At 36.1% G+C, this 20,098-nt stretch overlaps 2 protein-coding genes and 1 long non-coding RNA gene across 13 annotated transcripts; 2 read left to right on the forward strand and 1 right to left on the reverse strand.

The window, feature by feature from the left end:
• Positions 1 to 553: 553 nt before the first annotated feature.
• On the forward strand, positions 554 to 7,184 carry PRY (polycystine-related-Y). Of its 10 annotated transcripts, XM_089472894.1 has the most exons (6): positions 562 to 1,267; positions 1,326 to 1,477; positions 1,534 to 1,744; positions 1,806 to 1,965; positions 2,024 to 2,089; positions 2,145 to 2,248. In XM_089472894.1, the coding sequence occupies exons 1-5, from the start codon at positions 658 to 660 to the stop codon at positions 2,049 to 2,051; spliced, it is 1,161 nt and encodes a 386-aa protein (XP_089329020.1). In that variant the 5' UTR covers positions 562 to 657; the 3' UTR covers positions 2,052 to 2,089; positions 2,145 to 2,248. The 10 variants fall into 10 exon arrangements, with proteins under 10 accessions (XP_089329013.1, XP_089329012.1, XP_089329014.1 ...); XM_089472887.1 differs by adding an exon at positions 4,693 to 7,184 and having other exon boundaries at positions 554 to 1,267; positions 1,335 to 1,477; positions 1,806 to 2,434; XM_089472886.1 differs by adding an exon at positions 4,693 to 7,184 and having other exon boundaries at positions 555 to 1,267; positions 1,806 to 2,434.
• A 5,840-nt stretch (positions 7,185 to 13,024) lies between these two features.
• On the reverse strand, positions 13,025 to 14,474 carry LOC149268338 (uncharacterized). Its single transcript, XR_016270821.1, has 2 exons — positions 13,343 to 14,474; positions 13,025 to 13,278 (listed from the first exon to the last, which is right to left on the reverse strand). It is a non-coding gene; the product is annotated as an uncharacterized LOC149268338 (long non-coding RNA).
• Positions 14,475 to 14,528: 54 nt separating this feature from the next.
• LOC108620438 (putative sodium-coupled neutral amino acid transporter 12) lies at positions 14,529 to 17,213 on the forward strand. Of its 2 annotated transcripts, none has more exons than XM_089472883.1 (4): positions 14,529 to 14,756; positions 14,939 to 15,396; positions 15,814 to 16,052; positions 16,121 to 17,213. In XM_089472883.1, the coding sequence occupies exons 1-4, from the start codon at positions 14,703 to 14,705 to the stop codon at positions 16,882 to 16,884; spliced, it is 1,515 nt and encodes a 504-aa protein (XP_089329009.1). In that variant the 5' UTR covers positions 14,529 to 14,702; the 3' UTR covers positions 16,885 to 17,213. The 2 variants fall into 2 exon arrangements, with proteins under 2 accessions (XP_089329009.1, XP_089329010.1); XM_089472884.1 differs by having other exon boundaries at positions 14,693 to 14,844; positions 14,910 to 15,396.
• Positions 17,214 to 20,098: the final 2,885 nt, after the last annotated feature.

Consider the following 20,098-nt stretch of genomic DNA (forward strand, 5'->3'; position numbering starts at 1 on the left):
GTGATGTGCTTGTATGGATGTGTGTATAAAAGAAGTACAGAATGAGTAGAATATTAGCTTAGAGGGTTCAGGGTATCTCCCAGTCGAGCAGTCTCGACTGGAGCTTTCTTACTTATTCAATCTACAATTTAGCATGTAAATTTTTTAATTTCAATGAAAACCTAATATGCACTGCTGTTACGGGCGTTTAATAAGTAGCCAAACGTTTTATAAAATATTTGTCATTTTAGAAACACATTTGGTTATTATTTTGCAACTGACTTGCAACTAAAAATTTAATTTATTTATTTATTTATTTATTTATTTCTTAAAGCTATTGACAAAAACGAAAGTCATTTTAAATTAAAAAGCCTAAAAAAAAGTGCAGGATATAATTTCAATAGTAACACCGACTCGATGGGGGTATTTTGTTTGCCAGTCTGGCCAGCTACGCCCACGTCTCACAGCCGAATATGGTCAGTAATACATATATATAGCAAAAATCATATTGAATACCTGTTATAAAAATATAATATAAAATAAAACAAAGCCATTTTACCCTAATCTTATATTTTCGATGGGTATGAAATATATAACTAGTAGGCCTTATGTGACAAACGAAAATTAAATGTACAAAAATTTTGTTCGTCTTTAAATTATATATTTTCTTGGAATAAAATGAGAGTGACACAATTTCTTTTTTTGATTAGCTTGGCAAATGTGACGGCCTTTATTAGGTACGAGAACCCATACGTGTTTGTTAATCGCGTCTATGTGAATCACACCATCTTCGTTATTGTAACGCTTCAGTCTCTTAGAGGTGTGTGGTTTCTAACCAAAGTTAGTATAGAAGAACGCATAATTGATTATTTTCAAACCAATGCAAGCGAGTACCGTGAACAACTTCTATGGTATCATACAGCAAGCTTAAAACAAACTCTTAACTTCTATGGTATATTCACCCAAAAGAATCTTCCCTATCATGAATGCTTTTATCATGTTTCAAGAGCAAATTTTTTCAAAAGTGGCTTTCATAATGTTTCTGTCTTGATTACAACGATTGGGATTACATCAGACAAGCTCAGATCTTCGAGTTATACATACATTGATTTGGATGAAAATGTACGTTGTGAGCCACAATTTAGTATACCGCAGTGCGTAAATGCAGATTATCCAGTGCACTATGAAGTTTCTGACATAATTGTGCTTCGGGCAATGTATACCCGGCGTTGTCCCATGGATATATTTACTCAGTATTACTGGACTGTGCATGATAGCACAGAGCACCGTAAGATGCAAACAAAAATAATTAATTAAAATATCAAATAATAAAGAATTTAATTTAGAGCTTTTAGGCTATTTGGGAGGAACTTCAAAGCCAGAACTAAAAATTGGACGATATAAACTTAATATTCTGTATCAGTCTCAGTTAAACCGAATGGTAATGGTGCGCTTAAATGCACGAATTGTCGGACGCCGCATTCCACTTGTAGCAAGAGTAAGTTATAAAAAAAATACGGGTGTATAATTTAAGAGCTAATTTTTTTCACTTAGTGTTACATTGCTCTTGCTCCTCAACGCTTATATGCTATCATACGTGGAGGTCCATCACGTAAGGTATTTACGGGTAATTCAATTACCATTGATGGAAGCCACAGCCGTGACCTTTCATTGCCAAAAAACGCTAAGCAGCTGCTTTTATTTGAATGGCTGTGTGATTCTGCAATAAATATAGACAAAGTCTGTAAGCTCCAAATGGGAAAAGGTATGGTCTGTTTAAATATTTATAACATGGGCATAACGAAGCTCTCAAAATTTAATTCCAGGTCCTGCTTTCACGATTCCACCGTTTACTCAACAAGGCGAACAGTCAATTAGGTTTATTTTAAATATACGTTCCACATTTGATCTTCTTCGGTCATCGGTTGCTATGCAAACCATATTATTCTCATCATACCCCCGACTTTACATCGATGTAATTATTAAGTGCGTAACAAACTGCAAAGGAAATAGGTTTTCCAATTCTTCTCATGTTCACCTTAAGGCCCATTGTCTTTCGTGCAAATCGATGAAAATTACTAAGTGGATGTGGACCGTCGACCATAATTTAGTGAGCTCATCGAAAAGGCTTTTATATTATGTGTCAAATAAAACGTCTATTATAGTATACTTAAATATGGAGGCTATTCATAGATATAAACCATCGTCAAAATACCAAGGATCCTCCAGTCTGCGTCTTGAAAGAAATTATGGTCCTGTACATACCGCTTGTTACGTAAGCCCACTTGACGGTGAAGCAATCAAAACGTTATTCTCTATTAAGTGTACTAATGAGAATGCTTTATATAAGCCTTTGAAGTACTGTTTAAGCGTTAATAGCTTGCTGATTACAGAATGTAGCACTGATCAGTTGATTATTTCACGATTACCTGCAGCTTCACATATAGAGGTCCAGGTATATAATATTTCGGCTTTTCTGATAGACGTGATGCACGTAATGCATTTCTATTTACTTTTTATATCCTGAACACATTGAATTAATCATTGCGACACACTGAATTTGTCCGTCCGTATGTATGAACGCGTCGATCGATCTCAGAAGATATAAGAGCTAGAAACTTTAATTGTTTTTTCCTAGGTCAGTATATACCACGCGAATTTCGAGTTTGTTTCAAAAATTTATAACTCTTTCCAGTATTTTTGTTATAAAATCATTTCTGCTATATCTTTAGAGCTGGAGCCAAATTTTAAATGTCGATTCATATGTATTTTATATAATTTCGATTTTGTTATCGTATTTCAAATACTAGAGACTTGTGCTTTAGAGCGCATGGCAATATTATAATCACGATCTGAAACTTTCATGAAGATAGTCCATCGACGGGAAAAATTATTAATAAATTAAGCTCCTGTAGTATCTAGTTATACCTTGAGCCCATTGAATATGGGAAATCAGGGTATTATGGTTTTGTTGAAATGTATGTAACAGGCAGAAGGAGGCGTGACAAACCCATCAAAGTATATATGTATATTCTTGAGCGGGGCGACGAGCTGAGTCGATTTAGTCTGTCCGTCTGTCCGTATGTTTGAACGCGTAGCAAATATAAATTTATTATCGATTTCCTTCAAAAATCGATAACTGGTCCGGTTTAGGGTGACCATCTGGGCCGGAGCCAATTCTTGGACTGTCAATAACTACCAAAAGAGCCTTAAATTTTTATACCCTGAATCCATCTTAAATGGGACATCAGGTTTTGTTGAAATGTATGTAACAGGCAGAAGGAGGCGTGGCAGACCCCACAAAGTATATATATTCTTGATCAGGGTGACGAGCTGAGTCGATTTAGCCGTGTCCGTCTGTCTGTCTGTCCATCCGTCCGTCTGTCCGTATGTATGAACGCGTGATTTCAGAAGATATAAGAGCTAGAGACTTCAAATTAAATGTCCGTATTTACAGCGCGGATATCGAGTTTATCACTAAAAATCGATAACCCATCCCGATCTTTTTTTATCGATAAAAAACCTTATTGACAAGCAGTTATAAAATTATATCTCCTACACCTTTATTGCTAGAGTCTCACCCTTATCTTCACCCCCTCACCATCACTTTTGTAAAAAGCGTATTTCAAATACTAGAGACTTGTGCTTTGGCAAATACATGCATATCCATATTATAATCATAATCTAATTTTATTATCGATCAAAAACCTTATCGAAAGCTAGTTATTTGATTATATCTCCTACACCTTTAGAGGTAGAGCTTCCAAATTTTAAATGTAGAATTAAATGTATTTTATATAATTTCGATTGTTGTTGTAATTTACCCCCACCCCTATATTCACCCCCTCACCATCACCTTTGCAAAAGGCTTATAAGTACTAGAGACTTGTGCTTTGGAATATACATACATTTGAACATTATGAATATGTTCTGAAAGTTTCATTAAGATTGTACGTCTAGAAATTAAATTATTCAAGAAATAAATTCTTATAATGTTGCCCACACTGCAGCGCAGCCCAAACACAGTCACTGCTTACTGCGCGGTTAGCAGAGCGCGTTCTAATACGTGCGTGTGTATGTATGTGTGCCGACTAGAGTCTAGATCACACGGACCTAGGAAAAAAATTTCATGTCTCTAGCTCTTATATCTTCTGAGATCGACGCGTTCATACATACGGACGGACAGACAGACGGACAGGGCCAAATCGAATTTGCTCGTCTCCCTGATCAAGAATATATATACTTTGTAGGGTCTGCCACGCCTCCTTCTGCCTGTTACATACATTTCAACAAAACCATTATACCCTGATTTCCCATTTTCAATGGGTTCAGGGTATAAAAAGCGTATTTCAAATACTAGAGATTAGTGCTTTGGAGAATGCACGCATTTCAATGTTACTTCCACAAGAAAATTATTTAACAATTAAGTTCCCATACTAAGGTCTCCCTGCAGCCCATGCGTGTTTATACGTGCGTTCGTATGACTGTGTGTGTGTATATATGTACATATGTATATGCATGTGTTGTATCTTGTGTAAAAAGACGCGAAGAATTATTTAAATATCAGTTGCTCGAAGGGTTCAGGGGATCTCGTAGTCGAGCAGTCTCGACTAGAGCTTTCTTACTTGTTTTTTAGGGATGTGGGTGGAATTGACCAGGAAGATACATTCATTCAAGCGAATTTAAACTTTCAATATATTTATTTCTTTGCAGGTGTGCGATAATTTGGATATATGCATCATTAAAAATATTGGTGTAAATGTACGTCAAGCTTTCATTGCAGACACAGAGGTTGCAGTTTTTAATTTTCTCAATCGTGTTCGCTATTGGCTAAAGTATGCTGACTGGTCCATGTCTTTCGCAATGCTTGATCAGATAATACTTCGAATAAATTCAAAGGAGCGTCTTCTTGTTTTCACAGAGGCACTCGCCGTGTATCAGCCACAAACTCCTGTACAATTAGCTCACCTTGTGCAGATTTTAATGAAAATATTAGATCATATTATACCTTTGGATGATATGAAAGTCAATGTGCTTGCTCGAATTCTTCATATTATAGAATCAACTTTCAAAATAGTTATTGCTAATGCTGAGCAAAATACACTTATGGATTGCTACTATAAAAAGATGGTGGAAGCTATGTTTGAAATTCTTGATAAATTTGCTACTGAATGGGAGTATATTCCGAAATCACAGTGCCGAGCAGAATCTGAGTCCTGCCTAAATGTAGACAACTTTCGTAATAGACTAGAACAAATGTCTACCTTGAATCCACAGGTACTAGAACATATAAATAACTGGTTGCATGCACATTGGAAACTGAATAATTGTTTATTTTATATGGGTATGGGCATGGCGCGACGCATACATCCAGATGAAAATGCAAAAAAAAAAGACTGTCGAACCTTTTTAATGACAATGGAGAGTTTTGATCTAGATTTAGAGCGCGCATTGGTGATTAAATCCGCAGATGCGATGCATACACTAATTTTTACAGAAAAGTTGTTGCAAGAGTTGCGTCACTTACTGCGAAATGATGAAGTTCTTATCTCTATTAGAAGCCATAAACATAGTCAGTACTGGTGGTATCCTGAGCAAGATTCACGGACACAAGTACTAGTTGTAAATGCTTATACATCTACAGCTATCTTGGAGAAAACACAGCAGCTGTCTGAGCCATTTCAATATATATCCAAACTCACAACTAAATCCTGTACTTATCAATATTGTAAGGGTCGACGTCGAAGACGAAAGAGTATTGAATTTGATGATCCTGTAGAAGATGTCGAAAATGTCATACACGATAACGTTGTAAGTTCCAAAGAGGTTCGCATGTATCGTACAGAACTTTATGGCCATTCTGTGCTTGGGGTTACTTTTACAAAGGCTGATATAGACTACCGTGTTTTGCTTCATATGACAAACAACCCACAGCTGAATGATATTGAAACAAAAAATACAACGTGCTTGGTGAAATCGGGAAGTAAACCAACAGCTTTATTACTTAGAAATTTATGTAAGGAAGCACGACCAGTCTATATATATATTCGTGCTGAAAATATATTAAGGAATTGGGATGCGTTTCGTGAAACAGGTGCTTACTATACATTCTTCACTGAAATGCGTAGTTGTCGAATTTGGAAATTTGCACGGCCAGAACCCAGCTGGCAGACTATTCTATGCATTCCCGAAATGAATAAAAGTGTTAGCAATGGTATCCACTGCCGTTGTAATTTCATTAGCGACCTTGACGCTGATGCCAAACCAATTATTGCTGTCCGAATGAATCTTAAATGTCACTTGGAGCGCCCAGTGGTCGGACGTAATTACGAAATTATCATTTGCTATATTGTAATCCCAATAGTGGCAATAGCGTTTCTTTTAATTCAAATGCACAGAGCAGCGTTCTGGGACAAGCCCTTATATTTGGAGGACGTATACAGTGGCGAGCTTTGTCGCTGTGGTGACATAATAATCCGAATTTCATTTGGTGGTCGTTATCACTCTGGATCTTCAGCAAACATATTTCTTTTATTGCAGTCTTCTCGAGGCAAAAGGGAGATATTCGTTCATCAAGATCCAGTTAAAACGGCTTTTAATCGCAACTGCACGATTTTTTTGCGACTTGATAGAGAATTTGTGCAGTTGCCAGTGCGTCTTGCTCTCGGTCATGATAACACTGGCACTCATCCACATTATTTTTGTCGCAGTATAGTTATTACTGACATATTAACGGAGAAAACACAACACTTTCGTATTAATCGGTGGGTGCGTACATCGCCTGGGACAGGAAGTAAAATGCATTTGGAGTCAACTATGGTTCTGGATTTCGCAACAGCTTCTCCAAAGTATATATATCGATGGCCATCCCGATTTGCGATTGCTTTTGAGCTATGCATGGGAAAGTGGTATTTATTTCAATCTATAATAGGTCCATGGCGTTTCGGAATAAATCGCAATTCCTTAAGCAGATGGGAACGTAGTTGTATATATGTGGGTAAAAATTTTGTAGCAATATGCATAGTTATCATATTCTTTGGACGTGCCGAGCCAATATTATGTGACCCAAGTCCAAAACGGTATAATGATTTTAATATTGTGGTCTGGCTTTGTCTTATATGTTTAACTGCAAGCTGTATAACTGAAATTCTTATGATTATATTTCTTAGAATGTTATCAAAATATAATTAGAAAAATATCTTAAATTAATGTAGTTCTATACTCGTTGAAACAAAACAAGATCGCAAAAAAAAAAGTAAGAAAGCTCTAGTCGAGACTACTCGACTACGAGATCCCCTGAACCCTTGGAGCAATAGATATTTCAATAATTTTTCGCGTCTTTCAGCTTACACAAGGCATACATACACACACACGCATACAGACACACATACACACAAACACACGCATACACACAAACGCATACATACACACACATACATACACACACACATACACAAACAATTACATACATATACACACACAAGCATAAACACGCATGGGCGGCAGTGAGCGCTTACTATGAGAACTTAATTGCTTAATAGCTTTTTTTGTGGACGTACGATCTTCATGAAACTTTCCGATTATGATTATAACATGGATATGCATGTAATTGCCAAAGCACAAGTCTCTAGTATTTGAAATACGCTTTTTGCAAAAGTGAGGGTGAGGGGGTGAATTTAAGGGTGGGGGGTAAATTTTAACAAAAACCGAAATTGTATAAATTGCATATAAGCATACATTAAAAATTTGGAGACTCTAGCAATAAAGGTGTAGAAGATATAATTTTATAACTGGGTTTCGATAAGGTTTTTTATCGATAAAAAAAGATCGGGATGAGTTATCGATTTTTAATGATAAACTTGATATGCGCGCTGTAATTACGGACATTTTAAAAAAATTTGAAGTCACTAGCTCTTATATCTTCTAAAATCGACGCGTTCATACATACGGACAGACGGACAGACGGACAGACGGACGGACGGACAGACGGACAGACGGACAGGGCCAAATCAACTCAGCTCGTCGCCCTGATCAGGAATATATATACTTTGTGGGGTCTGCCACGCCTCCTTCTGCCTGTTACATACATTTAACAAAACCATTATACCCTGATTTCCCATTTTCAATGGGTTCAGGGTATAAAAAGAAATAGTAAATAAATAAAAACAAGTAAAAAAGCTCTAGTCGAGACTGCTCGACTACGAGATCCCCTGAACCCTTGGAGCAATAGATATTTCAATAATTTTTTGCGTCTTTCAGCTTACATAAGAAACACGACACGAACTGCGAACTGCGACACACATACACTCACACATGCATACACACACAAACGCACACACAGGCACACATACACACACACGCATACAGACACACATACACACACACATACACACACACACATACACACACACATACACAAACACATACACACACAAGCACCCACGCATAAACACGCATGAGCTGCAGTGTGCGCTTACTATGAGAACTTAATTGTTTAATAACTTTCAATAATTTTTCGCGTCTTTCAGCTTACACAAGGCATACATACACACACACGCATACAGACACACATACACACAAACACACGCATACACACAAACGCATACATACACACACATACATACACACACACATACACAAACAATTACATACATATACACACACAAGCATAAACACGCATGGGCGGCAGTGAGCGCTTACTATGAGAACTTAATTGCTTAATAGCTTTTTTTATGGACGTACGATCTTCATGAAACTTTTAGATTATGATTATAACATGAATATACATGTAATTGCCAAAGCACAAGTCTCTAGTATTTGAAATACGCTTTTTACAAAAGTGAGGGTGAGGGGGTGAATTTAGAGGTGGGGGGTAAATTTTAACAAAAACCGAAATTGTATAAATTGCATATAAGCATACATTAACAATTTGGAGACTCTAGCAATAAAGGTGTAGAAGATATAATTTTATAACTGGGTTTCGATAAGGTTTTTTATCGATAAAAAAAGATCGGGATGAGTTATCGATTTTTAATGATAAACTTGATATGCGCGCTGTAATTACGGACATTTTAAAAAAATTTGAAGTCACTAGCTCTTATATCTTCTAAAATCGACGCGTTCATACATACGGACAGACGGACAGACGGACGGACGGACAGACGGACAGACGGACAGACAGACGGACAGGGCCAAATCAACTCAGCTCGTCGCCCTGATCAGGAATATATATACTTTGTGGGGTCTGCCACGCCTCCTTCTGCCTGTTACATACATTTAACAAAACCATTATACCCTGATTTTCCATTGAAAATGGGTTCAGGGTATATACATAAATAAAATTCCAAACGTGGCGTTCGCCACGTTCATACAAAATATTAGCGTTTTCATGATTATTTCTAAGAAGGGTATGAAATCGTTGGTGCTCATAAAAATATGATTTTGCGACGGGCATGCACACACACACTCTCCCTTGCTACATGTACTATGAGCCTTTGTATGCCTGTGTGCGAAGCTCTTGCCGCCTGTAGCAATTTTACAGTTTAGCATTTGCATTTGGTCGATATTGTGAAGTGCTCACATATGTATGTACATATGTATGTATGTAAGTATATATGTACATTTGATTGTGTGTACGCATGGGATGTGCAGCTAAAAATTATGGGATATCATTTGTAGAAGCATTTGTATGCCTATGTGCCTTTACATGTGCGTGTGTGTATATCTTTGTTTGTATGTTTGGGAGATGAACATTGGCGTGTGCCTTTCTCAGTATTTTCGTCTATCATCGCCCAAAATTTGCCGTTGGTCTGCCTTGTGAAGTGAGCACATGCATACATACATATGTACATTTGTGTATGTGTATGCTTGTATGGGATGGCAAGCTAATTGTCTCTGGATTTAGTAGTTTGTAAATTTTGTATGATTTGAATCGTAGGGGGACTATCAAATGGGCCATTATGACTTAATTAGAAATTTTTGACAATAATGAGTAAGGCTTGAGTATAATATGACATGTGTATTTCATATATTGCAAAGCATTTAATAAAGTTAGTAGTGTTTTACGATAATTTTTTCGGTTGAAAATGTGTATAAAATAATTTTAATTATATATAATTATTTACGGATATAAACACATTTATAAACATGATTAGCAATAATAATATATAAATGTACGTATGTACATACATACATATGTATGTTCATACATAGTACATCTGTGTAAAGTGGTTATGACAGTCCGTAAGACCGACCTGAGCTTTAAAATTGCTATAAGCAGCAAGAGTAACGCAAATGACCTGCAATGCTCATACATGTAGCAAGGGACTACAAGTGTGTGTGTACTTGCCCGTCGCGAAATCATATTCTTTATGCGTATCAACGCTTTCATACCCTTCCCACGAATATCCATCAAAACGCTTACATCTTGTTTGCATGAACCTAACAAACGCTTTTATGATTTAGGTATACCCTTCACTCATAAGGAACGAGCTGATATCGTCGCGACTCGCGAACAATTTTCAATTGTTGTGCGCTACTGCTATTCGAGAGACCATAGAGAGAGAACATAAAGAGAGGGAGAGAGTGAGTAAGGGAAAAAGAGCGCATACCCGTGCTTCATTTGGTAATGCGTGTATTTCGTGGCAGCAGTCGCAGCACACTGAATTTGTCTTGCCTTATTTTCACTGCTTGAGCCTCAGAAGACCGAGCCGACCAAATACGAAGTTGTCCGGTCTCTTCAGCGCATTTTTTCGGTGTTGAAAAAGTTGGTTCTACATGTCTAGTCTATGTGTTCTCTGGTCAGTGGTAGTATAAATATATGTACATATGTACATACATACTTAAATAAATACATTTAAGCAATGTTAATATATTTACTTACTTCAGAGAACACATAGACTAGACATGTAGAACAAATTTTTCTACAGCAGAAAATGTTAAGTTGGTCGACCACTTTACTTCGTATTTGCTCGGCTCGGTCGCTGGAGGTTCAAGCAGTGAAAATATTGGACGACAAAAACAGTGCGCTGTGAGCGCTCAGACGAAATGGTCGTGATTATGTATGAAGCACTCCTATGTGCCATTTGTCCTACTCTCTCTCTCTCTCTCTCTCTCTCTCAGTTCCTCTCTCTCGCTCTCTATGGTCGCTGAAATCATCACTCTCAGCGGCGCACAAAATTTGAAATTGAAATTTTTGTTCGCGACGATCCCAGCTTTTTCCTTTTCAGCGAAGGGTATACCTAAATCATAAAAGCGTTTGTCAGGCTCATGCAAACAAAATGTAGCGTTTCGATGGATATTCGTGGGAAGGGTATGAACGCGTTGATACGCATAAAGAATATGAATTCGCGACGGGCAAGCATACACACACTTGCAGTCTCTGGAAACATGTGTGAGCATTTGTGGCCTGTGTGCGTAACTCTTGCTGCCTGAGCAAATTGTAATGCCCAAAATTTACCGTTGATTGGCCTTTGAGGGAGCACATACATTTGCATACATATGTGTATGTATGTATGAGATGGGATAATAATTGTCTGGCGATTCAGTAGTTTGTCAATTTTGTATTGTTTGAATTGTAGAGTGACTGCCAAATGAGCCTTTATGACATGCGCTCGACCGAGATGGTCGACTGTTGAACAAAAGATCCCTTTGTGCTGGATGTTTCCTTTGCTCTCTCTCTCTCTCACGATGCTCTCTGCTCTCTCAAATATGTATATGTATCAGTGTTGCCAATTTTTGTTGAGCAAAAAAAGCTGTTTTTAGTGGGAAGATACTTTAAAAAAAGCCGAAATTTTGTGAAAAAAAATCGGAAAAAAAGCTGATGTTTTTTGCTTTGATTGATATTTAAATATATTTTTAACAACTTATAATCATGGCATCATTTCTTCAACCACCGCAAGCCGTATCTGTGAAGTTTTATAATATATATGTTTTACCTGATGCTTGAAATTCAGTTAAGCATTACAGTATTGATCTGACGAAAAATGTTACCTACTTGGGCATTGCCAAAGAAAGCAATGCAAAAGTGTCCAAGTTCCTAAATTTCTTATATCCTATCAAACCCTTAGAAGACGCTTCTCAACTCAAAACTTTGTAGCGTCTTGAGTAGTTTCCTACTGAATTGGGTGGATGTTCTTATATTGGGGCTCAATACTATAAATGTTCTCCAAAAATATATATGCATGAAAAGGAATCAACATTTTTCACTATTTGAAAATTTGTCGGCAACCTTAAACACATCAATTCTTGTACTACACGCTATCAAAAGAGTTGCATACATTTTTTAATGTTTTCGTTTCATTTACATAGAATCAAAATGTTCGATATTGTTGTTCACAATAAGTTGTTCTGAAATAATTATAAATCATATCCTAGTTTAGTTAGCTCCATATTATTACTGCTTGGTTCGTTCATTGAAAATTGAATTATTGAACTATTTGGTTTTAATTTAACTACAATGAAGAAAACTTCATTCTTCATACGAATTATCCATACAAAATACGAAAATTTCTTTAATAAATAAAAAAGCGGAAATAAAGCAAATTATTATTATTTGGAATTTTTCACGAAATCGGCTTTTCAAAAAAGCCAGATTTGACGGAAAAAAACTGATTTGGCAACACTGATATGTATGTATGCATGTGCCCAGTGGCGGAAATGCCCATTATTGTGTCTGTGTTGTCGCCTGTGTGCATGAAAAGATCGATTACAAGCTGCCTTACTTTTTTAAGGAATGGCCGCTTTTTCTCCCGGGTGCATGAAATTATTGAATTTTGTAATGCAGAAAGTAATGAGTTGACGAAGTTTCCTTCGGCTCTCCATTACCCATGCGTATACTTTTTAAATATTGTAATGTAGAAATTCCGCAACCTGAAGAAAACGCCCTATACATTTTCAAAATCGCTTATGGGTTAGTAATGTGCGTACATTACAACACAATATACCTGCAACCCATTTTCTCACTATATAAAATGGCTTACTTCTTAATGTAATGTAATTGGAGAAATAATTGATTACCAATTGAAAGATAGAAACGCTTGAGTACTGTAGTATTTTTTGTTTTAATTTTTAAAAATTATTTATTATTTCTTAATATCTATAAATAAATGTATAGTCTATGTCTTATTACTATTTTATTATATCTATCTACATCTAAATCTTAAGCTATGTCTTATTATCTAGTTTGTCCTTATTATCGAACTTCTGCTTTGCCAGTCGACCATTCTGGACCCGAAAGCAGTTTCTTATTGTACTTACATATATAGGTCTTCTTAGTGGACCCTTTGGTTTTTATAGCATCTGTAAATTAAACATTATTAATTTTTTTGTCATTAAAAGTACATGAAAGATGATTTATACATACCAGATACTTCCCTTTAAATTTACGTCCGCACGGCTCAACAATATCAGAAAAGTGACGCGCCGCGGCGGGTAAAACGAAAACAGGAATTATCACACATATGCATTTTTGCACTTGTATTTACACTCATTAACACTATACACATAAAAGGAATAGGCATTGACAAAGAAACCAAACGAAAGAAGGCACGCCTTCCATACAAAAACCGGTAAAGTCCAAAACGAAATTCGGCGATTTCGTCACGACGCGTCGCCACGCAACGAAAGACGAAAATCGTTTGTTGGTTAGCGGGGAAGGGGCATACAAAAACGAAGTTGACAAGAGCTCGATTCTGTCGTATGAGTAGCACTTTTTATTTTGTACATTACAAATGCGCTGAAAAAAATGTTCATAGGTAATGCATTACTTTTTTCTCGTATGTAATGCATTATTTTAACAGACCTCATTCAGGTCGTCGCCACTGGGTGAGCACAAGCAGCGCTCGCAAATTGAAATTTCTTCGCAGCGAGAACCCATGCCTTCCCTTCTGTGTGAAGAGTATACCGAACTTTTCAAACTGTTTGCCATGCGATTTCGTTAGTATTTGTGGGAAGGGTATGAAAGCGTTGGTGCGCATAATGAAAATGTTTTCGCATGCACACACACACTTACAGTATGCTACATGTACTATGAGCATTTGTATGCCTGTGTGTGAAGCTCTGGCTGCCTGTAGCAATTTTGAAGCCCAGCATTTGCATTTGGTCGATCTTGTGAAGTGTTCACATACATATGTATGTATGTATGTATATACATTTGATTGTGTGTACGCATGGGAGGCCCTGCTCACAATTATGGGATATAACTAGCAGAAGCATTTGTAAGCCTGTGTGTCGACCATCTCGGTCGAGCGCATGAAGCGAAATGATTGTGCTTTCGTATTTTTCCGTAGCCCGAACCCAAAAATTGAGGAGCCGAGCAAATACGAAGGGTCTGGGAGATAACTCCCGAAAAAAAGTGTGCAAAACGCTTTACACTACTTGTCCGGTCTATGTGTTCTCTGGTTAGTGGTATCAATAAAAACATCGGAAAACATCGCCAAGAACATCGATTGTCGATGCATCGATGTTTTTTTACATCACTAGTTTGAATATTTTGCAGTAAAAATACTAGTATTGGTTTAGTTTTAATCTGATTTTATTTCACATATGTATTTACATTTAATAACAATTCATAGTGAAATGAAATACAATTCTCATAAAAAGATTAATAAAAGAAAACTTTATTTACAAGTTTTGTTCACACTAAACCCTAAACGTTCCTAAATTACTACATTTTTACTAACTCTTTGTTTGGTCACATAGTTTTTATAAGAAAAGAAAAGAAAATGCGTAGAGGAATTCGTTCTCCACCTGTTAACTCAGTTTCGCACACAAATTTGGTGAGAACTCAAACATACATACGTAAAAGTCTTTATACCCTATATTTGTTATATTTTGTTATTTAATTTCACATGTTCATAACCATTGGTAAGCGCACACAATATCAGAGCCATACAAAGTCGATGCCACAATGACGCCTAACTTGTAATTAGAGAATGGGTTGTTTTCATATTCATTGCAGGTGGGATTTATTTTCATATTCAATATTATTGTCGGAACTGGAGCGCTAACTCTGCCAGGAGTATTCGCCAAATCAGGATGGTGTCTAAGCTTTGTTGTGTTAATATTATTAGCTCTTGTAAGCTATATCACAGTAACATTTGTTATCGAAGCCATGGCGGGTGCGAATGCTATAAAAAACTGGCAAACTCTTCAAGCCTTACGTTACAAGCGCAATTCAAATGAAGAAGATAATGATTTATATTGGAATACAGAAAGCGAGACCGTTCCCTTGACAATTCAGAATATGCAATTTCCTTACTATCAACTGACACAAAAGTTTGAATTGGGTGAAATGGCAAATATATTTTTTAATGATTGCGGGCGTATATTGTTTTACATATGCTTTATAATTTACCTATATGGAGACTTGAGCATATATTCCGCAGCGGTGGCTAGAAGTTTGCGTGATGTGCTATGGTAAGCATTTTGAAATACAAACTGACAATACAACACATAGTTGGTACTAGATACCAACTTTAAAGCTTAAATTTTTTTTTTTTTTTTTTTTTTTTTTTTTTTTTTTTTTTTTTTTTTTGTTATTTTGGCCTTTCTCAACAAATATATGCCTGTATGTCTCTACATAGGCAAGAAAAAGCAAACCTATGAAGGTTTGCGATGTTCATGCAAGTGAATAAGACGTTTTTGCTGAGTTCTCAAAATGTGCTGAACTGTAAAAATTTCAACCATATTTGTTGATAAAGGCAATCACGAAATTTTGTGAGACTAACGCAAATATTTTTTTTTATGGTTTGTGGAAAACAACATTTGCACCATAAACTTATTAGTATAACTGATTCTAAAATTTAACTAAAGGAGTTCATTTTTGTTGTATAGCGAACATGATCATTCAAACAACTCGGATATCTCGATTTCTGAATTAAGCTCAATGCGTTTGCTTGGCGAGTTGAAAGATAATGATAACCGTACATGCTGGAAAGAGCATAATATATCACGTCTAATAGCGTACAGGATCATATTGATTGGATTCACTATGATTTTTGGACCACTCGTTTTATTCAGCATACAGAAAACAAAGTATTTGCAAATGCTTACTGTTGTTTATCGATGGTTGGGTAAGATGTACATATATAATTCTTCAGCTTTAATAATTTAATATTTCTGATTTTTATTTTTATATCAGCGTTTATTTTAATGATATGCATTGCCCTCAAAATGCTCGTCATTGATGGGGTAAGAGGACATCCAGTTGTCGTAAATTTTTATGGTATTCCCTCATTGTTTGGCGCCTGTGTTTACTCGTTCATGTGCCATCATTCGTTGCCCAGTTTATTGGCACCAATTAAACACAAGTCAATGATTAAAAAAATTCTTTCATACGATTACATTTTAATTTGTTCGTTTTACATAGTTCTCGCGATTACAGGAATTTTTGCATTTGAGTACGTTGAAGATCTGTATACTTTGAATTTTCTACCATATCACGCTACATCTGAAAGTTTATTTTCAACTTTTTTGATTGTTATCGATTATTTCCTGTCTTTGTTTCCGGTACTTACGTTATCCACTAGTTATCCACTTATCGCTATCACACTTAAAAACAATCTTCAAACTTTGTTTTTGGACATGTCCCAATATAATTCGTATAGCATATTGATACGAGCACTTTTCCCCTTTTTATCTATTCTTTTACCATTTTGTGTAACATATTTCACTGAAAACCTATCTATCCTAGTGGTAATTACGGGGAGCTATGCTGGAGTAGGTATACAATATGTCATACCTGTTTGCTTGGTCTATTATTCCCGTGTAACATGTTCTGAACTACTAGGAAGTGGGATTAAAAATCAATTTCAAAGTCCATTTCAATCAAATATGTGGCTAGTAATGGTGTTAGCTTGGTCAGTATTATCCGTATTCTTAGTGTCCATTAATTTGTTCAGCTAATAACCTAAACAAAATATATAAAACATGAGTTTTATTTTTAACAAAATCGGCTGTGAAATTTACTCATTAATAAACAGATTTGCTAACTTTGATGGATTAATTAAATATTTGATAATAATAGATATGATATTGAAACCACTGAAAATGTGTATATTGTATTTTTTGTATTTTGTATGTAAGTCTAGCAACCAAATCTACAAAATGGATACTGATTAGTGAAATAATAATAATTAATAATAATCATTATTGTAACGCTCTTAATTATAAACAAAAATATTGATCAAATGTAAAAAAATAAATAAACTCTACACTTAGTAGTATATTTATAACTCAAGTTGTCATTATTTATGTCATATAGCGACTTCGACCTCAGAATACAACATTGTACACGTTTAAAGCTTTTAATGTATGTGTTTATGTATTTATAAAAAACTTAGTAGCACTGTGTGTCATCCCATAAACTTCACCTCGATTTAAATGAAGTTTCATTTTAATAAATTTGGAGGAAAACTCCACGTCAGACGTAAGAATTAAAAAATCAATTGTCATGCGGTTATAACTGATACATTAATAGGTAAATAGCTATCGATTTTTAGAAACTCACTATGCATATATATATGTATATGTATATGTATTTATACATATGTATGTATGTACATATGCGCAGCCATTTACATGTGACTTAGAACATTAATAGACATCCCAAAAAGAACAACGCCATTGAGAGTAGTAATGGCTGGTGTAAATCAGATAAAGATAAAATTGAACTATGTGCAACAGACTTAGAGATTCAATTTCCACTCTTGACTCTTATTACACACAACAGAATTAATTAATTGCATACCGTACTTTGCATTTTAAGGAAGTTTTTGAAAAACATTCTTTCAAATTAGGAATTTTGCTCGAACTCAATTGTCCACAATATAGCATTACTGAACAATTACAAAGAGCTGTAGCCAAGGACACGAGAAACAAGTAAGAAACCTCTAGTCGAGAGTGCTCGACTAGATACTACCCTGAACCCAACAAATAACAAGTAAGAAAGCTCTAGTCGAGACTGCTCGACTAGGAGATACCTTGAACCCTCTAATCTGATATTCTAATCATTCTGCACTTCTTTTATGCACACATACATACAGATGCATCCACACGCACGCATAAGCCTGCGCTCTGCTAACTGCGCAGTAAGCAGCGACTGCGCTTGGGCTGCGCTGCAATGTGGGCAACATTATGAGAATTTATTTGTCGAATAATGTCTTTTGTAAACATATGATCTTAATGAAACTTTCAGAGTGTAATCATATGGTAAATATGTGTGTATATTGCAAAGCACAAGTCTCTAGTACTTGAAATGCGTTTTTTACAAATTGGGGGAGAAGGGGGCGTGGTATCCAAAATCTGTAAATTACAAAATCTTTGTATCGATTAACTTTATATACAACAATTTGAAGACTCCAGGTCTAAAAATGTTCAAATTAGGCTAAAAAAACAAAATCAATTTTTCGATTATTCTCGATAAAAAAGTTATCGGACAATTTATCGAAAAAATAAAGCAAACTCGTACTGCGTATGGTACACACGAGTATGCATGCCAAATTTCAGCTCTCTAGCTCTTATAACTTCTGAGATCGACGCACTCATACGGACGGACAGACGGACGGACGGACGGACGGACAGACGGACAGGGCTATATCGACTCAGCTCGTCGCGCTGATCAAGAATATATATACTTTGTGGGGTCTGCCACGCCTCCTTCTGCCCGTTACATACTTTTTCACAAAACCATTATACCCTGATTTCCCATTTTCAATGGGTTCAGGGTATAAAAATGCCCATTTAGTATGGCTGAAATTTCAATTTCGATGTATTTAAAATTATAAATAAAATACCAAACTCATTTAATAAAATATAAAAATATTTTGAAACAATTAAAAAAGTTAACATCTGTTGCACCGATCGGGATTCGAACCGCAACTTCTTGATCGAGCGTCATGCAGCTAACACACTAGGCCACCCCACTCCTGTCAGTGGCAAAACTCAAATAGATTCACTGCTGCTGCGCCATCTACCAAAACTAAACGAAACTAACAGCTGATGTGATTCAACGAATGTTTCTGTTGTAGCTGCTGCACGTGCGTTTGTTAATTGGCCAAATATTTGATTATTTTTTATTAATTTTTGACTGAATGGAATTTAATGAAACTTTCAGCATATGATCTACATATTATATTGAATATTTGAGAAATTAAAAAAAAAGAAAAATCATTCACAATTAGCTATAGAGGCATCTGATTTGAACTTGAATGTTTTTACTCAATAAAAACATAACGGGATGATTTATCGAATTTTAAAAGCAAACTCGACGTCCGCGCTGTATATACGATCATTTTAAAAAAAATTCAAGTCTCTAGCTCTTATATCTTCGGAGATCGACGCGTTCAAACATACGGACAGACGGACGGACGGACGGACGGACGGACAGACAGACAGACGGACAGGGCCAAATCGACTCAGCTCGTCGCCCTGATCAAGAATATATATACTTTGTGGGGTCTGCCACGCCTCCTTCTGCCTGTTACATACATTTCAACAAAACCATTATACCCTGATTTCCCATTTTCAATGGGTTCAGGGTATAAAAATCAATGTTCGGCATCTGTCTTCTTCAAGGCTTTAACGACTTTGATAGAGTCTGGCATAATGGGATTATTTTCGAACTTATTTGTATATCATTTCTCACCATATTTATTTACACACATCTCTCTTTCTCGCTCTCACTTTTCCAAAGACGGACTTATCAGAGCAGGTGTTATCCAGTGCAGTGTGCTAAGTCCGTTTGACAATATTTGCCTACACTACCTTTACAAAATAATATTACTTCTGCATATGCACACAACACAGCCGTAATCTGCATGTGCTCACATACTGTTGCTTCTGCTCACATGCATTCATACATATACATACATATTTGAGAGAGTAGCTATCAGAGAGAACAAGAAAAACAAGTAAGAAAGCTCTAGTCGAGACTGGTCGACCACAAGATCCCCTGAACCCTTTGAGCAATAGCTATTTCAATCATTTTTCGCGTCTTTCTACTTACACAAGACAAACGCACACACACACAAACACACACACGCGCACACGCATACACGCACACAAACAGCCACGCCTAAACTCGCGTGGGCTGCAGTGTGCGGTTACTATGAGAAATTAA

This window comes from Drosophila arizonae, chromosome 6, assembly GCF_054131065.1.
Source record: "Drosophila arizonae isolate 15081-1271.41 chromosome 6, UAZ_ARI_1.0, whole genome shotgun sequence".
Lineage (NCBI taxonomy): Eukaryota > Metazoa > Arthropoda > Insecta > Diptera > Drosophilidae > Drosophila > Drosophila arizonae.

Coding starts and splice junctions, on each gene's coding strand:
- PRY (XM_089472886.1), top strand. CDS start 658: ATGAGAGTGACACAATTTCTTTTTTTGATTAGCTTGGCAAATGTGACG. Junction 1,268..1,325: donor GCATGATAGCACAGAGCACC/GTAAGATGCAAA, acceptor AATTTAATTTAG/AGCTTTTAGGCTATTTGGGA. Junction 1,478..1,533: donor GCATTCCACTTGTAGCAAGA/GTAAGTTATAAA, acceptor TTTTTCACTTAG/TGTTACATTGCTCTTGCTCC.
- LOC108620438 (XM_089472883.1), top strand. CDS start 14,703: ATGCGTAGAGGAATTCGTTCTCCACCTGTTAACTCAGTTTCGCACACA. Junction 14,757..14,938: donor CAGTTTCGCACACAAATTTG/GTGAGAACTCAA, acceptor TATTCATTGCAG/GTGGGATTTATTTTCATATT. Junction 16,053..16,120: donor TGTTGTTTATCGATGGTTGG/GTAAGATGTACA, acceptor TTTTTATATCAG/CGTTTATTTTAATGATATGC.